The 22,637-nt window shown below is 33.6% G+C and overlaps 3 protein-coding genes across 4 annotated transcripts; all 3 read right to left on the reverse strand.

Moving 5' to 3' along the window:
- Nucleotides 1-2,549: 2,549 nt before the first annotated feature.
- On the reverse strand, nt 2,550-7,373 carry LOC116028092 (polyprenol reductase 2-like). Of its 2 annotated transcripts, none has more exons than XM_031269888.1 (7): nt 7,050-7,373; nt 4,863-5,123; nt 4,166-4,512; nt 3,833-4,067; nt 3,509-3,607; nt 3,032-3,103; nt 2,550-2,882 (listed from the first exon to the last, which is right to left on the reverse strand). In XM_031269888.1, the coding sequence occupies exons 2-7, from the start codon at nt 5,016-5,018 to the stop codon at nt 2,778-2,780; spliced, it is 1,014 nt and encodes a 337-aa protein (XP_031125748.1). In that variant the 5' UTR covers nt 5,019-5,123; nt 7,050-7,373; the 3' UTR covers nt 2,550-2,777. The 2 variants fall into 2 exon arrangements, with proteins under 2 accessions (XP_031125748.1, XP_031125749.1); XM_031269889.1 differs by lacking the exon at nt 7,050-7,373 and adding an exon at nt 6,636-7,043.
- A 1,067-nt stretch (nt 7,374-8,440) lies between these two features.
- Nucleotides 8,441-14,660, reverse strand: LOC116027048. The gene is made up of 9 exons (XM_031268474.1): nt 14,627-14,660; nt 14,418-14,516; nt 13,783-13,881; nt 13,062-13,211; nt 12,514-12,610; nt 11,504-12,432; nt 10,203-11,420; nt 9,344-10,101; nt 8,441-9,007 (listed from the first exon to the last, which is right to left on the reverse strand). The coding sequence occupies exons 1-9, from the start codon at nt 14,658-14,660 to the stop codon at nt 8,441-8,443; spliced, it is 3,951 nt and encodes a 1,316-aa protein (XP_031124334.1).
- Nucleotides 14,661-17,539: 2,879 nt separating this feature from the next.
- On the reverse strand, nt 17,540-19,931 carry LOC116027049 (replication protein A 70 kDa DNA-binding subunit A-like). The gene is made up of 9 exons (XM_031268476.1): nt 19,782-19,931; nt 19,440-19,698; nt 19,221-19,317; nt 19,014-19,141; nt 18,745-18,832; nt 18,498-18,654; nt 18,132-18,419; nt 17,823-18,044; nt 17,540-17,725 (listed from the first exon to the last, which is right to left on the reverse strand). The coding sequence occupies exons 1-9, from the start codon at nt 19,929-19,931 to the stop codon at nt 17,540-17,542; spliced, it is 1,575 nt and encodes a 524-aa protein (XP_031124336.1).
- Nucleotides 19,932-22,637: the final 2,706 nt, after the last annotated feature.

Consider the following 22,637-nt stretch of genomic DNA (forward strand, 5'->3'; position numbering starts at 1 on the left):
ACCCCCCCCCCCCCCCCCCCCCTCACCCCTCTCTCTCTCTCTCTCTCTTTCCTTCTTCTCTCTCCCTCCCCTCTCTCTTAATTGGCGGTACACCAAAAGTGTGTCCTTCCCGATCCTCTCGTACTAGGGAAAGGTCCTCTTAATGCTCTAACGCCCACATCAGATATGGACCGGACTCTCTCACGATGTTATAAACCCAGTTCACGTACCGCTTTAATGGGCGAATAGCCCAACCCTTGGAACATACTACAGCCCCAGGTGGCGAAGAGCCGACATCAAGGTGCCAAACCTTCCCGTCGATGTGAGCTCTTGGGGAAGATCAACCTGTTATCCCTAGAGTAACTTTTATCCGTTGAGCGACGACCCTTCCACTTGGCACCGTTGTATCACTAAGGCCGACTTTCGTCCCTACTTGACGGGTGGGTCTTGCAGTCAAGCTCCCTTCTGCCTTTGCACTCGAGGGCCAATCTTCGTCCGGCCCGAGAAAACCTTTGCACACCTCTGTTACCTTTTGGGAGGCTTACGCCCCATAGAAATTGTCTACCTGAAACTATCTCTTGACCCATAGGTCCTTGCACAAGATCACGAGTTTAAAAAAATAGTATCATATTCTAACTAATTAAAAAATGCGTTATAATTTTTACTTATTTTTTTTATTCTGATAAAATTAAGACTTACTCTTTAAAATTACACTTACCATGGTGGGACTTTTGTGAGTAGACATGTTAAATTAAGGATAATGCAATGTTGATGAAATCATGTTTTTATTCATTTTTGATTTATTTATTTGATGTCACTTTATTAACATTTTAACTTTTTTTTTGAGAAAAAAAACATTTTAATATATATTCACTTAGATTTAAAGATGTGAGTTGTAATTTGATTAGTGAGTATTTACTTGAATCATATGGGTCAACTAAATTTATTACGATGTTGGGTTGGAGCAAATTTAATATACGAACTGAATTTAAGATACGTTTTGAAAATTTTAAAAATGATTTTCAAATTTTTTTTTTGATTTTTTTATTAATCAGTTGTCTGGTTCGTTTAACGAGGTTTGACCGAAATAATTTTTAATCCAAATTTTCATAATATTAAGTTTAGCATTAATACATAAAATTTATATATTTAGAAACTACATTAAAAGTACTATTAAACACAAAAAATTAAATTTAAAAATAATAAAAAATTACTAAAGAAAATAAGCAAAGAAGAAAGAGTTAGTTTGACCAATGAATAATAAATAGGACAGATAAAATGGGACAGAGGGAGTAATTGTTAACAAAAAATACTCATTCAAATCAAATGAAAAATGACTTATTTTGACAAAATGTCTCTCGAGATTATTTACTTAGAATATATTTCTGAATTCCTATCTCATACTCAATTATTTCTCTATCTCTCTCTAGGTGGTGTCAAATGAACAAATTGGTCATCCATCTATTTGGTTATGCTTTGAACTAGACTGAGCTAGTCTAATTAAGGGGGCATTTGATTTGAATATTGAATGAAAATCAAATACATAATAATTATAATGAATTTTGATAAAAGTTTTTTGCCTGTTTCGTAGTAAATTGAAATTGAAATCATTACCAATATTGTTGTGTTGATATATATAACCCCATAATTAGAATAAAAGTTTAAAAAGGACAAAACAAAAAAAAGTTTAAAAAGGACAAAACAAAAAGCCCAGGCAATTGATCCAGATTTGCTAATCCAAAGCATTGTGCTAAAAATACAAAGAGTGAGGACTGAGGAGGTGGTGATGAAGTGAGGAGGAGATAAGACTGAATAATGGGATTGATACCTTAATTTAATTAGGTAATGAGTTTTTTAATTAATGAAGTATTCAAATCCTACACCTATGTTTTTAAAAAGTTAACAACCAAATACTCCGTAATATGTATGAAATGAGTTTTTTAATTAATGAAGTATTCAAATCCTACACCTATGTTTTTAAAAAGTTAACAACCAAATACTCCGTAATATGTATGACTGTTATTCTCATTCTTTATGTCTAAACTCATGAACAAACATAACCTAAAATATAAAATTTGATTATTAGAAGTTCAGGACAATAGAAAATAACAAGTGTATATTTATAGAGTAAAACTTTCGCTGCATGTCCTAATTGTATTGAAAGGAAGGAAAAAATATGACTCATTTTTACCAGATCAATTATAATATGCTATATCAATAAAAAGAGAAAAATAAAAGTACATGTAATATTCACCGTGAAGCAATATTCTCTCAAGCCTCACGTTGCTTGAGACTTGTCTACCAACTTCCAAAGTTGTGTTATTCTTGCTTACGCCAGATTAATCTTAAAACCCATATTAAACCCTTAAACCCTCAAAACCCTGCTTAAGAGGCCCATGTTCCAACCCATATTAAACCCTTAAACCCTCAAAACCCTGCTTAAGAGGCCCATGTTCCAACCCATTGCCTATACGCTCTGCACATAAGGGGTCTTTATCACATCTGACCAGTCAAGATTTCCCAATAAACACAGGTTCCTAGTGGATCACCATTCTTTCGTGACATAAAAATGGACTAATCTATCCCGAGTTAATCAAATAAAATCATGTAAGATGTCAAAAATTTTGGTCCATATACCATAATTGCTATAATAGTATGGCTGTTACTTACAGGCTCATCAACCTGCAGCTAATTACATGTGTTAGAAGTGTATGCGTGAGTATAAGAAAAATACGCAAACCTTGATCAGCACAACAGATTAAAACCCGGAAGAACTGCAACTGCAGAGAGCCTGATCATCAATATAGGAAGGGCAGAATGGCAAAGCGATTTTTGGGGTAGTTGTCAAATTTACGCAGATACCATCTATGCGTTTCTGTGGCTGCCAAGACAAGATTTACCACCTATAGCCAATGTAATTAATCACCTTAATTGCACAATAATAAGATAACAATTTCTAAATTAGAATATTGAAAACAACAAAAACAAATAATACTCCCTAATATATACGATTGCCAGAATCACATGTTTAATGTGTAAAGGAAACTAGTACCACAAAACTGAAGAGTAGCCACACTGTGAGATCCAAACATCCACTTGCAACCACAAGACCACCATATATAACCTTCAGTACATGGAAAAACCAGTAATGACGTAAATATTGTTGAGCATAATAGCATATATATATAATATATAAACATAAATGTGCAATCCAACTATCAGCTTAAGCTTTTAGTTGAGATGGAGCACATGCTTCAATTTAGTATCAAAGCCAACCTCATGCCATAGGGCATAGGTTTGCATCTTTGTGTCACGTGATAAAAAGAGCCAATAGTCCACGTGTTGCTATGAGCCCGTCAAAAGTAACCAGCCCACACACATGAGGGGTATGTTGAACTAAGCTTTTAGTTGAGATGAGGCACATGTTTAAATTAATATAGCATGTGCAAGCATGTTTTGGAAAAGTATTTCAAGCTGTTGGTATGTAGACTAATAAAGAGTAAAGCAAAGCTAATGGAAAAGGATTTACTATCTCAGCCAGATAATGTGGAGACGAAACATATTCAAACCAATCACCATGAGGGATCATGTAATCATCAAATTGTTCTCTGTTCTTCCTCAATTTGCCCTAGTTCCATACAAGAAAAAATGAGACATTTTATAGAAATCAGTTTGGTCAAGCATCAAAATTCAAAGTTGGCAGGAAATTTTGATGTGCTTGAAAAGGTAGTAGTGTTACACTAAATCCCCTTCTGCTCTACGAATCATATGAACGGAAAATCATGTTGAAAAGAAGAAAGCAAACCAACAAATTGAATCCAAATAGGAAAGTGAAGAAAAGTTTGAATCTTACCAAAATAGCATGGCAACAGTGCTGATGAATCCAACCCCAAAAGAAAATCGCTGCACCAACCCATGCATACCATCTTAGTTGCATCAGAGGGCTTACAAATCCCCACCAATCAAACTCGGTGACTTGCATTCTATCATTCCCTTCAACAATAAACTCTTGGACCAAACTCACTATGAATTTCAAAACCTCCAGAGCAAAATTGCAGCAAAGCGATAAAGGAGCAGCTGTGTAGAAACTGGCATCATATCATGAAATAAAAATAAGATTTAGAAGGCGTCTCATTTCTTCTCATCTACAATAGCAATCACCAATATAAAAACGAGGCAGTCTTACAATAAGCCTGCAAAGTAGCCAAGAATGTGCATTCTGGCAGAAGGACTGTATTTAAATACATATATTGACTCATAAAGACGTCGCAATGCCTGGGTTTCCATTAGTAAAAGCAGAAAGACAGATAGCAGAACTTTGCGTCTATTTTCCTTTGATGAATTTGATGTATGCAGGGAAAGAATGTGTGAGCCTCCTGTCAAATCGCTTACAATGCTAGAAAAAAGTGATGACTCAGAGATTACTGTTGTAGTCATATATGCATAAAGTGACATTGCAACCAGCAGAAGAGTGGTCCAAAGAGTAGCAAGAATATAAAACTGACAGAAGAATTTCTGAGGAACAGTAAATTTCTGCAATTCAATAAAAAAGTTTGTTAACAAGTTACTTAGCATAACCAGCAGAAAGTTCACATCAAGCAAGATGGATTTAAAAAAAAAAAATGAACTAGGAAACGAGATAAAAAAGGAACTTATTATCTGTACATGAAAAAAACAATACTTTTAAGCAAGGTAAAGTCTAATTCATCCATAAAAACAAAAATCCGTAAAAAAAGAAATTATATGCGGGCAAGTAACAGAAAGCTAAAGATGGGCACAAGGTCACCATTGAATAATCAATACCAAGGGTTCACAACAATCTGACTAAACATTGTTTTTAATTTAATTCAAATTTATCATAAATTAAAATGCTAATCACTTACATTATTAGAAGATTGCATGATCTTGCCTCTCTTAGCAAAACCCAGCAGGAATTCGTGAAAGCAACCAAGCTTAGAGGAAGGAATCAACGCAATGAGAATGGGTATAATCGCTGCAATCCATGCTGCTCTCAACATGGTAACCAGCCCCAGCTCCATGGTGAAGGTAAAACCCTACTCAGTAGTACAACTATATATCCTATTAAGCAATATCTTCTCAGTCTACTATCAACTAACTCTGTGCTGTTCTGCCCAGCAATTACTCTGCAGTTGGAAGGGGAAAAAGTGTTCAAGTACTGAATTTCAGCAGAATGTAAACAAGAAATGAGTTGAAACTTCCAGAAACAGTGAGAGAAAAGACGTATCAAAGATTTTGCATCCCCAACTTATGAGCTCATTTCTATTTTGATATGTCTCAAAATAATTGAGTTTTTTTCTATAAATTGTATAAACTCAGCATTCAGCAATTCAGTGAAAAAATAAACTTCATTACTTAAAATAAGGTAGAAACTGGCTTAATTATTCTTCATCATATTAAGATGGCAGAAGTTAATATTCCAGATGAATTACTAATAGGCTCTTTTCACTTAGTCTTAAGAACTTGTACTTGCAAGCATACAAGATCGATATAGCATTACAAGTATTAGGGTGTCATACCCACAGGGAAGTGCAGCAATTGTTTTATCCTATTGAGCTACCTGAATTACTCAAAAGAAATTGGATTGAATATTTTGATTTCAGCAAAAACTAAAGATTAACTAATGACTATCTAATACAAATTAACTAAAGAGTTCAATCAATCGAACTAAGCCTAGGACCTTGAACCCAAAACTAATCTCACAAGTCAGAACAACAGATTTATTTGTGCCAGGAATGTATATGTATATATTGAATTTTATGAGGTGCTCTGGCTATATGCTTAGAAACACTCAAGGTAGTTTTGTGAAATACGGAGTAAAAATTAGTGACATAATTCATCTACTCAAGCATGAACTGAGTTAATACCATTTAGGGTCATCCGAGTATAGTGATTTTGCCACGTTTAATCCTACACTTTCAAATTCAGCATATGTGGTCCTTTGACTTTCAAATTGTTACCATCTATAGTCCAAGTTAACCACTCATGGTCCATCAACTATGAAATTTTAACCACTCATGGCCCTTCCAAGAGGACAGCGACCGGTTAAATTTTGAAAGTTGAAGAACCATAGGTGGTTAACTTGGACTACGGATGGTAACAATTTGAAAGTCGAAGGCCTATGGGAAGTTAATTTGAAATTTTAGGGCTAAACATGGCAAAGTCATAATACTCGGAGGACCCTAGATCGTATTGACTCAGCATGAACTATTCAATTTTTTTTAATACACTTGAACTAAAGATATGTTAGGGATATAATTAGAAACATAACTCATCTTCTACTACTTGTATGAACTAATTAATTAGTGTCATAATCCATCTAACATTAGCATGGATTACACAACCCCTATTTAAATGTGCTTTTTAAATGTACTTCAAAGAAACCTATTGCATAACCTCTATTGATTCAATTCAACCAATCAATTAGTTTCATGATAATAGTTGACAGAATTCAACACATTTACAGACTACAATTTAACATTCAACATATGGAAATGCATTCAAATAAAATTCAATTTCACATTCTAATGAAAATAAACTACAGTGGCGTTTGATTAAGGTTTCATCAAGACCCTACCACCAGTCCAATACCATAACAGTACTACTGCTGCAGCCACTGGTGATAGACGGCGCCTTACCTCTCTGGTCTCCGGTCGGTCTTCAACGGTGGTAGGCGGCGGTGAGGCTACAGTGGCGAGAAGCGAGTAGACTGGTCACTGGTGGTAGACGGCGTTCAGGCTAAGGTGGCCAGGAGAGTTAGGGATTGTGAATGATTTTAACTTGTTATTAATATTAATATACATTATATTATATATATTAAAAAAAAAAACACTCATCACGGCATGTTTGGTTGGCTGGAAGTTGTTTTCCATGGGAAGTGAGTTCCCTGAAATCAAAAAATAGCTCACTTCCCATGTTTGGTTGGCAGGAACTTATATTCCCATGGGAAGTAGGTTCCTTCATTTACAGGAAAACAAAATCTGAGGTAGAACCTCGGATTTTATTTTCCACAGCTGTTGGGAACAAAAATTGGGCTGGCAAGACCATTTTACCCTTCTATTTTCTTCCTTCTTTTCCCGTTTCTTCTTCCCTGCCAAAATGGAAACTGGAAACACAGCCGGTGGGGCGCCTCTGCCTTCGTCGGTCGCCACAACCAACCGCCGCCTCCGCATCCGCCCTCGCCGGTCGCCGCCTCCGCCTCTGCCCTCGCCGGTCGCCGGTCGACGCCTCACTCTGCGCCTCCTTCTCCGCCTCGCCGCCCCTGCCTCAGCCTCGCCGCCCCTGCCTCGACCTCTCTGGCTCTGCTGATTCTTCGACGCAGCATAACCCACACACGCATTGCTAATTTTTCGGCGCAACCTCCATTAACGAGAATGAGGATTGAGGTCTGATGATATGAGAATGAAAACCTAATAAACTTTGCCCCAAAATTTGTTTAAAAAAAAAAAAGATTGGCCCAAAATTTTACAACAAAAAAAGGCCCAAAAAGCCCCATAAATTGGCTCCAAATTAAAACAATCTATCTATACTATTAATAAAAACAATATCCTCAGTTTTAACTTCCCGCCCAAAACAGACCTATAATATTATGGTTTGCGTAAACAGACCTATAATATTATGGTTTGCCTAATATTGTAAAATATGGTAATACAATTCCTATCCCTAATACAATTGTAAACTAAAATAGAATTCCTAATAAAATATATTCTTCCCTACGTTCCTATAATAGAATTCCTAATAAAATATATTCTTCCCTACGTTCCTATTCTAGAATTCCTAATAAAATATATTCTTCCCTACGTTCCTATTCTTAATACAATTCTAGACTAGAATTACTAATGGTAATAATTCAGTATATATATTTATCTGCAATGCAATCTATACTATATACTATTAATAAAAACAATATCCTCAGTTTTAACTTCCCGCCCAAAACAGACCTATAATATTATGGTTTGCGTAATATTATAAAATATGGTAATACAGTTCCTATCCCTAATACAATTGTAAATTAAAATAAAATTCCTAATAAAATATATTCTTCCCTACGTTCCTATTCGTAATACAATTCTAGACTAGAATTACTAATGGTAATAATTCAGTATATATATTTATCTGCAATGCAATCTATACTCTATACTATTAATAAAAACAATATCCTCAGTTTTAACTTCCCGCCCAAAACAGACCTATAATATTATGGTTTGCGTAATATCCCGCCCAAAACAGACCTATAATATTATGGTTTGCGTAATATTATAAAAAAAACAGACCTATAATATTATGGTTTGCGTAATATTATAAAACTAGCAGTTGACCCGTGCGATGCACGGACTGATATTAGATCAAGTAAAATGCAGTACGGTTAAAAAAAAAATTGAATTAGTAAAGATGAGATGAATTAAGGTATAAAAAAATATGATAATATCATTAATTACAGAAATTACAAATTATTAAAAACCTCTTTGTAAACTACATTTGTAGTAGAATTACAGTTTTGTTTTGATTCATTACAAACTAAAATTTTTAGTCCGTCTGGTTGACTGACTCTTGAAGCAGCTACATATAATTGACCATGGACGAAAACAGGTTTCTTTAGAATCAATCCCACTTTCGAAAGTGTTTGTCCTTGACTCTTGTTGATAGTCATTGCATATGACAACATTAGGGGAAATTGTCTTCTATTGAACTTGAAAGGTAATCTTGGGTCCGATGGGGTTATTGTCATTCTAGCAATTAAAACCTTAGTTCCAGCATTCGGACCTGCCAATATGCTACCTTCAACCACATGGTTACCTAATTTAGTTACCACTAACCTAGTTCCATTGCATAATCCAAGAGTATGATCAATGTTTCTCATTAACATTACTGGTGAACCTACCTTTAATGTCAAAGAATGATTTGGAAGCCCAGAAGCTCTTATGGTACTAAGGAATTCAGGTGTATGTACATCCGATAGCACAGAACTGGAACCATCTGCTTTACATGTCGTGTCTGAACTCAGATATGTCTTTCCTTCCCCTTGAGTTAAGTTTGACATATATTGGTTCACTTCATTGACCACCTCTAATGTTGGTGCTAGAATTGCACTATTCTTAAAACAACTTCCATCGATGTTGGCACCAGTAAAGTTTGGGAATGTACTTTGAACAATAGTGGAAATAGGATCACTATTGGAGTGCAACAATAATTTTGTTGGAATATCAAACTCCGCGTAACCATCATTATCTACTTTAATATTACCATCACCTATTGAGGTTAGCCAATTAGCAAACTCTTCCAATTGCTCTTGTTGAACACCACGCTCCATTGAATTTAACCTCAAATTCTTGGTTAGTCGCATTACTGTGCAATGAGTCCAGAGATATGAAGAATTGATAGCTGCAGATACAATATCCTGTCTTGATCCTTTTGGCACCACGGGTAAGATTTGTCTAAAGTCCCCACCTAGAACAACTGTTTTTCCGCCAAATGTCTTACTATCACTGTCCTCATTTACAAACCGTAATAGATCTCTCATTGTTTTATCCAAAGCCTCAAAACAATGTTTGTGCATCATGGGTGCTTCATCCCAAATGATTAATTTTGCTTGCACAATTAGTTCTGCCAATTGGCTACCTTGAGTAATATTGCATGTAGAATCTCCATTAACAGATATGGGGATTGAAAACCTGGAATGTGCAGTTCTTCCACCAGGAAGTAGTAGAGACGCTATTCCACTTGATGCAACATTGATCACAATATGACCTTTTGCTCTAATAAAAGCTGATAGTGCCCTCCAAAGAAATGTTTTCCCTGTACCACCATAACCATAAACAAAAAACAAACCCCCGTTGTTTGAATAAATATCGGAGATGACTGCATCATATATTCGTCTCTGTTCTTCAGTTAGTTGGCTTTGTAATCGTTCACTCTCTTCATGCAAACCAGCCCGATCATATGCTAACTCTTCCCACAAAAAACAATTTTCCACAGCAACAGTACTTGCTTCATTAATTACAGGCATGTTTGGAAAGTCCCTCAAAGTTTTGTTGTACACTAACAACAGTTTTGACAACTGTATTAGAGCAAACTCCTTCTTCTGTTCGTCATTTAAAAACAAATCTGAAATAACAAATAAACGAATATTTCATTAGTTTGAAAAAAATCATTAATTACTTACATAAAATCAAATCTATAGAAATAAAAATTTTCATTCTTAATACCTGATTGATTATGTAGTCTTCTACAACTGTGTTGAGCATCATCAGCTAGATGTAGCCATACTTTGTTCCAAATTGTTTCTGGAGAAACCATTGTATTTGACATTAATAGAGTAACAAACAACTTTCTCAAAGAATAGGCAGTTGACCACTGGCTAGCCTCCTCAATTGCATCAATGTATTCATTATCATCTTCTAATAAGCCCCGTGCATAACATGCCTCCTTAAAAGTCTGGTATTCAACTCCATTGTATGTCCTTATTTCATTAAAACTTGTAGGACCTTTGACTATGTTCAGTAAACACCTTAGGTAATACAACTCACCACTACCAGGTGGTACATAAAATATCCTACCAACTGCAAAACCCCTTTGTCTTGGTTGCCATTGACGAATATTTTTCTTCCACACAAATCTATTTGGCATCTCAAGATAGGTTAATAGCTTAGCTTCTGGGTATTTTTTGTTTGTCTCAAACCATTCAGTGAACATGCTCTGGCCCAAAGTAGGATTTGTCAAAACTGATTCCACGTCCTCATCATCTTGGAAAAAAACAGTATGGCTATCTGGCAAGTGGAAGCTAAGTCTCTCAACTGCCGGAGATCTAGACTGTATTTCAAAACTCAACAAACGCCAAGTAGCTTCTGATGCTGAAACGTACCTGCAGTCATAGTACATGTTGATCTCATCGACTACTTCCACCCCATCAGCATTTGTTTCACTTTGATAAAACTCAGCAGTTACTCGATCATTACCTTTGTTGACATACTTGAATAAGTATTTTATAGATCTGGATTGGTTGCACCACTCCACATTCATATGTGCTTTGTATCTCAACAACAAATATCTATTATGTGGAACAACATACCGATTATCCAACTCAATGCCATTTCTTTTGACTGTTTTGCCGTCATCACATCTTCTATATAAGGGGTATCCATCTTGATCAAAAGAAGACAAATCAACAAACTTCTTTGGAAAGTGTTTAGAGCATTTCCCATTAACCATGCAAGGTGAATTTTTTCTGGCAAGACCGCAAGGACCATGGATCATAAAGTCCTCAACTGCTTGATGGTATTCAGGATCCTTTTCTTTATCAGGTATTTCAGCTGAGATTAAGGAGTCAATTAACTCAGGAGATGAAACGATACCAGTTGATCCCAGGAAAATGACAATATGAGCATGCGGCAGTCTGCGTTTTTGAAATTCAATTGTGTATATCACTGCATTAGTAACATAAATTGAATTAGGAAACAAATTTAATTATTTATGAAATAAATTTAAAACTGAGGTTTTAGATACTAACATGCTTTGACAGGTCCAAATAATTTTCCAACCTTGAACTCTTTAATTAATGCATCTAGCTTCATCTTGAAAACCCTAGCAACAATATCAGGTCTATCTTCAGCTCGCAAACCTCTAATTCCCACGTAACGTTGAATTTCCGGCCACTTGGGGTTACATGTGAATGTAATGAATAAGTTGGGATAACCTATCCAGCGACATATGGCCATAGCATCCTGGTAGTTTTGAATCATATATCTGGCACCGCCTGTGAAACTGGATGGCAAGATTATTATTTTTCCTTGAGTTGCAGGGTCTATATCTCCTCTAAACAATGCATCTGACAAACCTTTGTATACTTCACAACGCAAAGCCTTTTGGTTGTTACGTATGAATAAAAGACGACCGGATTCCACCATTGTATATCCATCAACCAAGAACTGTTGAAACAACCTTTTAGCATGCAATAAAGTAGACAATGTACTTCTCCTTTCATGTATTTGATATGCAAAATACTCCCGAGAAGTGATACGTTGTCTACTACCACCTGCTTGAGTAATGGTCGTATTGAATTGGATATCATCGCGATAACCATCTTCTCCATACGGATAAAGAATAGGATACTGCAATGGTAAGTATGCCGGGTTTAATTCATTAATTCTCTTCAATTTCCCTGTTTTACACTCAACCAAAATATCTCGAACCCCCATGTTTGGATCAAGGTCACCTACAATTAGGGCTGCAACCTCCGATACTGTTGGCAAATTATATGTCCTGGCATCAGTTGTTCTTTTTGCTATTAGTCTCATCTTGATTTCTCTTGTTCTGTCATTTTGCAGCGCATTCCTAGCCATTCTGAAAGACTTTACCAAGACATTGTGCTCATCTAACGCTTCCTTAATATCATTGACCACTGCTAATTGTACATCCGCTGAAGAAGTTCCATTCACACTAATTTTGGGAAAGGAACAATAATATTAGAATGTGATTTAGAATTGTTGAAAAAGTTAAACAAAGTTATAACAAAAATACCTTATTGAATTGACACGATTCGTAATTTCATTGTTCGTGTCATGGATGTACAATTGCGCAAACTTTGGTGGGGCACCACTGTTTGGTTGCAAGCTTCCTATTAAGTGAAAGTTTTGTCCATTTATCCGGAAAATAGGGGGTCCACCACCTTGTGATACTGTTTTATCAACTCTCCCACCCATTGACGTAAAACAGAACATACTGTTATACGACCTTATGCTATCCAAGAAATGATCTCTTTTTTGTCCTTCTGTAAAAAAAAGATCATATATTTTTTGGGGTGGTTTTTTGAAGGTTGGTAATTGAATCTTACCATTGGTACAACATAGCGAATATTTTGGAATAGCGCTAGACTTCGATTTATCTAAACGTTCTTCGAACCAAAATAATGCACCACAATGCAAACATGAGTCCAATGGATCACCAAAATCGGCATAATTAACTGTGACATACAAAATTGTCTATCACTTTTATAACATTGCCGAACTAAAATAGATATGATATTAATTAGTAGAAAACATTAAATTTACGCAGTACAATACACTAACCAATTGATTCAGTAATAGTGGTATCTTCTTCTGTGCATGCTTCATTGAAGTCTTTGTTTAAGTTGCGACATTCCATGATAGAAGTACTGACATTATGTGTTAAGGTCGTAACTGTACTTTCGTTGGACCTATCTATAACAACTTGAGCACCTAAAAAAAAGCAATGCATAAACAATAAAATTACAAAAAATCCAAATTAAATTAGACAAAAAATAAAACAACAATTGGATATTCACTATGAATTAATTAAACGTGTAGTATAACAACCTACACTAATTTTTTATTTCGGAGCATTAGTTACTTAATATTCGTAGTTTAATATTAAAAAAAATTAACATTATTAAAAAACAAAATTTTGGTAATACAAACCATAAATTATAACTGAAAATTCAACATTTAACTATTTAAATCTATATCTACATGTTGCAAACATAATATATTTATTCATAAATATAGTAATTGAACTAATCATTTGTTTTGTATTTGGTTTAAAAAAACAATAAATATAGAAAAGAATTGATTTGTACTTGTGTTCGTTACCTTATATTGTTTCATTGCTAGACCCTAAAAAGTAACATTTTTAAGAGCCCAAAATTTATGAAAACAAACACTAAATTATAATTGAAACTAATAAAAAAAAACATTCAATAAACAATCTATACTTGCAAATGTATTTTCATTTTCCATAGTAAAAGTAAACCATAATGTTCTGGAAAAATACCTATTGTGTCATTCGGAGTAGGTGTAATGCTGTCAATGTTGAAAGGTGTCCGCTTATTACTTTTGTACCTGTTGCACCTATCTATACGAACTTCCGTACCTAAAAAAAGTAATGCATAAACAACAAAATTAAAAACAATCAAAATAAAAGTAGACTAAAAATAAAAAAGCAATTGGATATTCAATATGAATTAATTAAACGTGTAGTATAACAACCTACACTAATTTTATATTTCGGAGAATTAGTTACTTAATATTCGTAGTTTAATATTAAAAGAAAGCATAACTTATAATTGAAAATTCAACATTTAACTATTTAAATCTATATGTAATTGTTGCAAACATAATACATCTATTTATAAATATAGTAATTAAAGTAATCATTTGTTTTCCATTTGTGTAAAAAAAACAATAAATATAATAAAATTGATTTCTCATTGTGTTCGTTACCTTATATTGTTTCTTTGCTATACCCTAAAAAGTAAGATTTTTAAGAGCCCAAGATTTTTAAAAACAAACACTAATTTAGTAATTTATAATTCAAATTAAAAAAAAACATTCAATAAACAATATATACTTGCAAATGTATTCTCAATTTCCATAGTAAAACTAAACCATAATGTACTGGAAAAATACCTATTGTGTCATTCGTAGTAGGTGTAATGGTGATATCGTTCAAAGGTGTACGCTTATTACTTTTATACCTGTTGGACCTATCCATACGAACTTCATTACCTAAAAAAAATGCATAAAAAATTAAATATTAAATATTCAATTAAATTACACACAAAAAAAAGCAGTTGAAGTATATCCATAAGAGAAAACAACATTGAAATGAAAAATACCTGTTCTATCGTCCGTAATAGGTGTAATGCTCATATCATTCCTAGGTGTGCGTTGATTAGTTGTATACAACTCACTGAAACAGTTGCTTTCTAAAATAAAAGATTACTATAAGAAATAAGAAAACAAAGATTGTATGAAATGATTATAACAACAACTATATAACAAAATACTAACCATTAGTTAATATGCTGAAGGGAGTAGAAATGGATGATTGAAAGACTCCAAATATTATGTTTCCCGGAGAACTATTATGTCGTGGGTTTAGGATATTCGACGGCGTTGTACAACTCTGATTTTCTACAGATTATTAAAACAGGAATAAAGTTGAGTATTTAAAAAGTATTTAAAGTAATATTAACCATATTTAACCAAACAAAAACATAAATTTGAACCACATTTAACAAAAAGAATCAATTCATAAATCAATAAATCTAAAAGTGAATACTATATATTACCTAGATCATTTATAATTACATAAACCAAGGTATTATAAATAAAAAAAAAATAAAAAAAAAAATATATATATATATATATATATTATTTTCAGTCCATACGCGTGTGCGTATGACTGTGTTTCCACCAAATTTCCAGCGATTCATTTCCAGAACCCTTGTTCGTGTATCTCTTCGTGCTCATCGACTGCTAATCTATGTACTATCGATTCACTCATTCGTTGGATCGATTTGTTCACAAAGATGGGTAGACTACTTTATTTCTACTTCTAAGGGTTTTTCAGATGGAAACCATAAGAAGCTTAAGAAATAGGGTACGAACAGTGGGGTAATCTGCAAAGTTTATGGATTTGCAATTAGGTACGATTCTCTGTGAAATATAGTATATTGTTTTTGTTATTTAGCTCGTAATTCAATTTATGTAAGAATTTTAAGCTTACTATTACTAAAGAACAGCTCTAGGGTTTAAGAATATTCAAGTACTATGTTCAGCGTTGAATTCATGTAGCTTCTGTTTAGATTTTTTAATTTCCATGGCTAAAATGATGTTTGTATTCCACTGAATGTAAACCTAAGCATTTAACCACAGATGGGTTATTGAAAGTTCTAGGCATTTAATGATTCTTTGATTTTTTATACATATGCAGGTTCGGAGATTTCCAAGAGCCTGAAAAAAAGATAAGTATTCCCATTCCATTATTGACTATAATCCTAAACAAAACACTTGCAGTATAAACTGTAATTTCTGACCTCTTTTATGTAATATGCAGGAACAATGAAGAAAAACAATCAATTCATATGGAAGATAAGTACAAATAACCCTATATATTTCTGTTTAGAGTGTGTCTATATAATGGTGTCTGAACAAAAGACTAACATTATCAGCTTTAATATTAGAAAGTCAGTTTTAAGCTACGTACCTTTATTTTCTGGAGAAGATTTTCTTTTACATCCTAAAACGGTTGACTTTGTCAATTTCTTCATCTCTGGATGTTATAGTGTACAGAGCAGAGACAGTAGAAATTTGTATTGAGGAATTCTTCTACCTTTTATAGATTGTAAATGAGGTTGATAGGATTACCTTTACAACCTAGCTGTTAATAAACAATCATGATATGTCTTTACTTATTCCTAGGAAACCAAACAGTTTTTCATTGGTATTTAATACCCATGCTGATTTCCAACCTGTTGCGATGCTATCATGTGAAAGTATAATTTATTACTTAGTCCTGCTAAAAAAACTTATAACACTAAACTGATTACTCATTATTTAATTTTTACAACAGCATGATTTATTTTTTACAACACCCATTCACTCAATTGATGATAAATGATCTCTTAAACTCATTACTGAGTATTGTCTGTTATTTAGTTCATCCTAGCATGGTTAAATTTTGACAACAGTCATTCACTGAATTGATGATAAATGAGCTCTTTTAAGTTATAATCTCACTTAACTGTTCTTATTATAACTATCTAAATAAAATGAAAATGTTTTTTAACATTAACCTGAAATTATCATTCACTAACAATACTTGATATTAACATTAAGTCTTCTTTAGTGTTAATCAGTCTAGTTTGGTGCTAAGTTTTCTTTAATTGACTTATGCTAAGTCTTAATCAGTGTTGCTGTGAGTTTATAGCATATTACTACTCTGTTCTGTGAGTTTAGATTCATTTTAATTGGACAATAATTATGACAAAGCAGCTGGATTTGACTGACCCTATTTATGCAGATCCATTGACTGACCCTATTTATCTGGAAAATTACAAAGCAGCTGGATTTGGAAACTTAATACCAGTAGGGGTTGCAAAAGTACAAAAGGAGCTTCATTTTCAAAAGAAAATTATAAGGTAACAAAAATGTTTATTGATTTCAAATCCTACAATACAAAGTAAGGTATTTGTTACATAAGGTAGAACTGTTACATAAGTTTAGGATGCTAAAATCTATGTCTTCACTTCCTCCTGCTACACTTCATAAATGCCTTGTGCAATTCTGCTAAGTGATCTTTCCAGCAATGACACACTAAGTAATTCACTGCTACACCTTTTGCCATTTCACATCATGCACATATTAAGAACCTGCAAAACTTTTGATTTGACAAAAAAAAACCAAAGCAGAAAATAGTGTGAACAATACAGTGATAGGAAAAGATCAGCATTAGAAACCAAATTAGCAGCAATTTTTTTGCAGTAGCAGAAAACCTCAAAAGTAGTAGAAGTAAGACCAAAAAGACCAATTCAAGAACCAAATAAGCAGTTAAAAAAACCAAATTAGCAGCAATTTTTTTGCAGTAGCAGAAAACCTCTTTTCCAGTAAAAAAAAAGATACAAAACATATTGTCCCAATCAGTTCATAGTAACCATTGTCCCATTGTCCAAATAGTCCCAATCATAGTAACATATTGTCCCATTGTCCAAAAAAACAGATACAAATTGTAGGTTGTCCCAATCAGTTCATGTTTCCTTATCATCATCTCCCTCCTCCTTCACAACCATAACTCTTTTCTTCTTTGAATTTTGAGTGCTGGAAAATTGATCAAGTAAGCTTCTCTTAACAGCATCACTCTCAGTTACATCAACTGATTGTTCCTTCACAGCATTCACATTTGGACTCTCTGCCTCTTCCTCTGAAAAAAATCCCTGAATAGATAGTATTAAATCAGTTGAATAGAAGTACTTTAAAAAGAAATACGTGAAAAAGAACCTGAAGAGCCTGAATATCATATAGGTTACTTACCTCATCTGAATCTGTTTCATAGTCACTAACTTGGGATAAACCATCATCTTTATCAGCAAGGAGACCAGGACAGTAAGTATTGAACATCTCAGGGAAGTGTTTAACTGACATTACAGGAATAGCATGACTTAGGTTGTCTAGCTGATTTTTTTGCACATTGACCTTAAAGAAAAGACCTCGGCCCAGCATAGTCTTAAGCTCTTTAGGGATCTTAATCATCACCTAAGATTTGAAATGAAATTAGAAAACAGGTAGTGAAAAAGAATTAGTAGAACACACATTAATCAGATGGATTATAAGTAAACAAACCTTTGGCTGCTTTGCTATCAATTCATCAGCTCTTACACTAACCAAATCAAGTGCTTCACGATCCCATAGAAGAAAGGGTGCTGTACCTTTAACATCAACAACTCTAACCTTAATTTTATACCTGTAGATGCAGTCATCATATCTGCTGCTACACTTGCTACACTGAAACATTCCATCAAGAAAATCCACCTTCTTATTACATCCTGGATCTTTGCAGGACTGGTAAAACCAATCATCAACATCAGACTCTATTCCGATAATCTGTGCAGGTACCCAGAATTCACCTACCTGTGCAAAAGGAACAAAAGGTAAGCACCTACTATAATTACATTGAATTAGTACTGATCAGAATGAACTTTTATGTACCTCTCTATTCTGAAAGATGTCAGATATGGTAATGATACGCATTTTTGAACTACTCAAATCACCACCACTTGAATTACCATAACTATAGGCTGAATTACCATAACTATAAGCTGAGTTTGAGGTAAGGCTCTTTAAAGGTGTTTGCTGCAAAGATAGGCTAAAAGGGAAACAAAATATATCAATAAATTGTGTAGTGTAAACCAAAAAGGTTAAACAATAAACAAAATAATTGTGTATGGCAACAAACCTCTGTCTAAACTCCACAAACTCAGTACTGTCGCCATTAAACAGAAGTTGGGTAGCATCATAAGAACTTGTTATTTTCACTTCAGCAGCTACATGATAACATTTGAACTTATATTGCAGGAAAATACATATTGCAGGAACTTATATTGCAGGAAAATTCAAATGGTACACAGTATGAGGTAAGGACAACATAACATACAACTGTTATTTAAGGTATGATTCGTATGCACATTTGTCTGCTCTAAGATAATATAGGGTTAGTTGACTTACAGTTTTCAGAAACCTTCACCCTTCCCATCTGAATTAGCACAATCACTGGCTCTGCAAAATCTTTTCTCAAATAAGGCATCACTTTCTCAACATGCTGATCCCATACAGTGCATTTAAGTTGATTGCCACTTACAAAAAAAACATTAGAAGGTTAGAAACAGAAGAGAATAATATCTATGTTTATATTCAAATATTTGTAAGACTTACTTTAAATCCTCAATGAGGAAATCTATGAGCCGGGAAGGCCTACCAGATATCAACTTGTCCAAAGGGTTGTATATTTCCACAACCCTTCCAATCACATCTACAAAAAACATAGAAAACAAAAAGAAAAAAATAAAAAGTTCAGCAGTATATTCTTTAACCATTAGGTGATTATATAGTGAATGAACTGTATAAGAAAACAAAGAAATAGATGAAACATACCAACCAATACTTTAGGATCAACTGTCTTCAAAGCAGTAAAGGACTGTAAACGATACATATGTGTAGGAAAATCTAATCCTTTGTAGCCTTTTACCAATGTCTCATTGAATAACTTCAACATGTGAGGACCACTGCATGTCTTATAGGTATAGTAATGTTGAACTACCAGGAAGTTTTTTATACAATACACATTGCCTTCAATGAATTTATTCTGAATAGACACATTCTTTCCAGGAATATGCAGATGAACATATGCCCCCTATAAAATAAGAGGTAATTACTTTCTACTGTTGTATATTGTATTATGAATGAAGCAAAGAAGTTTACAATTACTAATATTACCTCTTCATCATGTAGAACACACTCTCTTGATTTGATATCTTGGTTAAACCGGCTTTGAGGAACATCGTATGTACGCACTGCTCTCAACTTAATGGCAGCAGTAGTTTTGTTCTTCTTAATCTCTCTTACAACAATGTACATTGGAGCCATGGCGTAGGACTGGAGAATGTAGTTCTAAAAGTTCTGTACGACTGGAGAATGTGGAGACTAGAGTGTTGTTAAGAAACTGTAATATGTATTTATATTGGTAGAAATAGGTTTAAATTCATTCAGATTGGGATGGTAATCGAAGAGTCATGGTGATTACCAATAACTATCACACCCTTTAGTTGGAAACCCAAAGGGTGTTTAATCATTAATGTATCCGGCCTCAAATACATCACTTCATTTAACGCAATCTGATTTCCCAATATTTGCCCAAAACAACTGCGTTTCTAGTGGGCGGGAAACTGAAAATTGTTAATTTTTCAGAAAGTTGTTGCTTTTATATATATATAGATATGGTAATACAGTTCCTATCCCTAATACAATTGTAAATTAAAATAAAATTCCTAATAAAATATATTCTTCCCTACGTTCTTATTCGTAATACAATTCTACACTAGAATTACTAATGGTAATAATTCAGTATATATATTTCTCTACAATGCAATCTATACTATTAATAAAAACAATATCCTCAGTTTTAACTTCCCGCCCAAAACAAACCTATAATATTATGGTTTGCGTAATATTGTAAAATATGGTAATACAATTCCTATCCCTAATACAATTGTAAACTAAAATAGAATTCCTAATAAAATATATTCTTCCCTACGTTTCTATTCGTAATACAATTCTAGACTAGAATTACTAATGGTAATAATTCAGTATATATATTTCTCTACAATGCAATCTATACTATTAATAAAAACAATATCCTCAGTTTTAACTTGCATTATGGTATGGTGCTTAATATTGTACAAAATATGAAAATTTGGCATAATTCTGAACGACATTCGTGCATGCAAATGCGGCGCACGAGTCAAGCCTTTTTAAGTTCATTTTGGGATTTCATTTGCACCCCTCCCCCCTGCGTGCGAGAGAGAGCCTCTATGCTATACAATTCAATAAGCCTTAGAAAAACTCTTGTATAAGTAGTGGTGCAAACCACTTCTCAAACCAATGTGGGACAAAAGTTGCTTGAAAGGTTTTTTTCTATATTTTTCTAACTCAAATGGGTCAACTTTGAGAACCAATTTCTCATTCACCCATTATCAATTTTGAGCGTACAATATATCAATCTTTTCGTCTAACTACGAAGAACACGAATCCACGTTGACCCGACCCAAATCGAAAGTGGACCCCACATATATTTGTACCACAATATTGCCAGTAAAATGCCATTTTATGCTAATTTTTTTCCAACAGTTATTTGTCCAGAGAATATCAACGTGTTGAAGGAAGAAGATGACATATAGCGAAGGGCAATATCATCTTCACTATATATCACTTTCTTCCTCCAACATAACGATCTACGGTCAACCAACAATTACTCAACTGATTATCCCATTATTCCCATGTAAATTTTTTCTCTAATATAGTTATACTTACTGAATATCAAAATATAAGTGTACCTCAAGATCTTGCAATAACTAACCGACATGTAATTAAATTAATGAATATGATGCAATAATGTAAATTATCTACCTATTGCATTTATACACTTATTTTAGAACACTGAATTTTTGTGATATTTGTTGCATGCAAGGAAGACTCATACTATAATTGCATTTATACACTTATTCATACTCATATTCGATGTTATAATTTATATAATTGTATATCAATTCAAATATTTCTTAAAATATTATAACAAATTCATTCCGTGCAACGCACGGGTGAAAATACTAGTAGTATTAAAAAATATTAATTTTATTATCATTATTAATACATAAGGGCATATAGGTCTTTATACCCATTATTCTCATACTCCTTTACTCCAACCAAACAATAGAATTTATCTTCCCAGCAACTTCTTTTCCACCAACCAAATAACATAATTTATCTTCCTAGTAACTACTTTTCCACGGAATTTCACTTCCACTTCGACTGATTTAGTAATATACCAAACTGATTCGGCTCGATTTGGTAAAATCAAACCATTTTGTCCACCCCTATTTATATAACTACTATAGGCCAACATCGCATTTCGTTATTGTTATTAATTAAACCAAAAGACAGAATGAATTGCGGTAGATTGGAGTGACTTTCGGCAAGTGGCATCAGTGCATGAATAATTATATTAGTGGTGCACTGAAGTGGCTTTTGGTAATGATACATGCACTAATAAAATTAAGTGGGTTCAGGCCGTTCAACACATATATGATATGATAAAATATATAGTAGTTGAGTAGATAACATTATGTAGTGGTTGAGTGATTAAGGCATTTAAGGGATGTGGGGTAGAAGCATTAAATAAGGTGTATTGGGTGAGTGATGTCTGATTGAATTGTGATCTTTGTTTGCTATATATATGTGTGTTGTATTACGGAAGTGAGAGCAAGAAATGTCAGAAGCAAATTGAAATAAAATTCTATCTCTCTCTCTTCTCAATATCAATATTCCCTAAGTATTTGTATTTCTCTCTCTTCCTCTCAATTAAATACGTAAATATATTTTTATTAAATATATCCTACATTTGGTTTTAGAGCCTATCAACCTTCCAACCCTGAGATATTTTTTCCTAGTAAAGTATGGCCAATAATTTCAATATTGTATGGTCAGGTCGTAAATTAGATGGGAAACTCGATTACAATTATTGGCAAATTATGATGACCACACATTTGAAAGCTCAAAATCTTTGGAGCTTTGTTG

Source organism: Ipomoea triloba, chromosome 8 (assembly GCF_003576645.1).
Source record: "Ipomoea triloba cultivar NCNSP0323 chromosome 8, ASM357664v1".
NCBI classification, from domain to species: domain Eukaryota; kingdom Viridiplantae; phylum Streptophyta; class Magnoliopsida; order Solanales; family Convolvulaceae; genus Ipomoea; species Ipomoea triloba.

Bases quoted from the DNA above. Each gene is read 5' to 3' on its own strand.
- LOC116028092 (XM_031269888.1), bottom strand. From the start codon at position 5,018: ATGGAGCTGGGGCTGGTTACCATGTTGAGAGCAGCATGGATTGCAGCG. The intron at 4,513-4,862 runs GTAAGTGATTAG...ATTGAATTGCAG, and splicing joins TCATGCAATCTTCTAATAAT to AAATTTACTGTTCCTCAGAA. The intron at 4,068-4,165 runs GTAAGACTGCCT...ATATGATGCCAG, and splicing joins GGCTACTTTGCAGGCTTATT to TTTCTACACAGCTGCTCCTT.
- LOC116027048 (XM_031268474.1), bottom strand. From the start codon at position 14,660: ATGAGCATTACACCTATTACGGACGATAGAACAG. The intron at 13,882-14,417 runs GTATTTTTCCAG...TACTTTTTTTAG, and splicing joins TACTACGAATGACACAATAG to GTACGGAAGTTCGTATAGAT. The intron at 9,008-9,343 runs GTAATGCGACTA...GGGGAAGGAAAG, and splicing joins ATCTCTGGACTCATTGCACA to ACATATCTGAGTTCAGACAC.
- LOC116027049 (XM_031268476.1), bottom strand. From the start codon at position 19,931: ATGGCTCCAATGTACATTGTTGTAAGAGAGATTAAGAAGAACAAAACT. The intron at 19,699-19,781 runs GTAATATTAGTA...CTTATTTTATAG, and splicing joins GTGTTCTACATGATGAAGAG to GGGGCATATGTTCATCTGCA. The intron at 18,655-18,744 runs GTTTGTTGCCAT...TTTCCCTTTTAG, and splicing joins TTTGTGGAGTTTAGACAGAG to CCTATCTTTGCAGCAAACAC.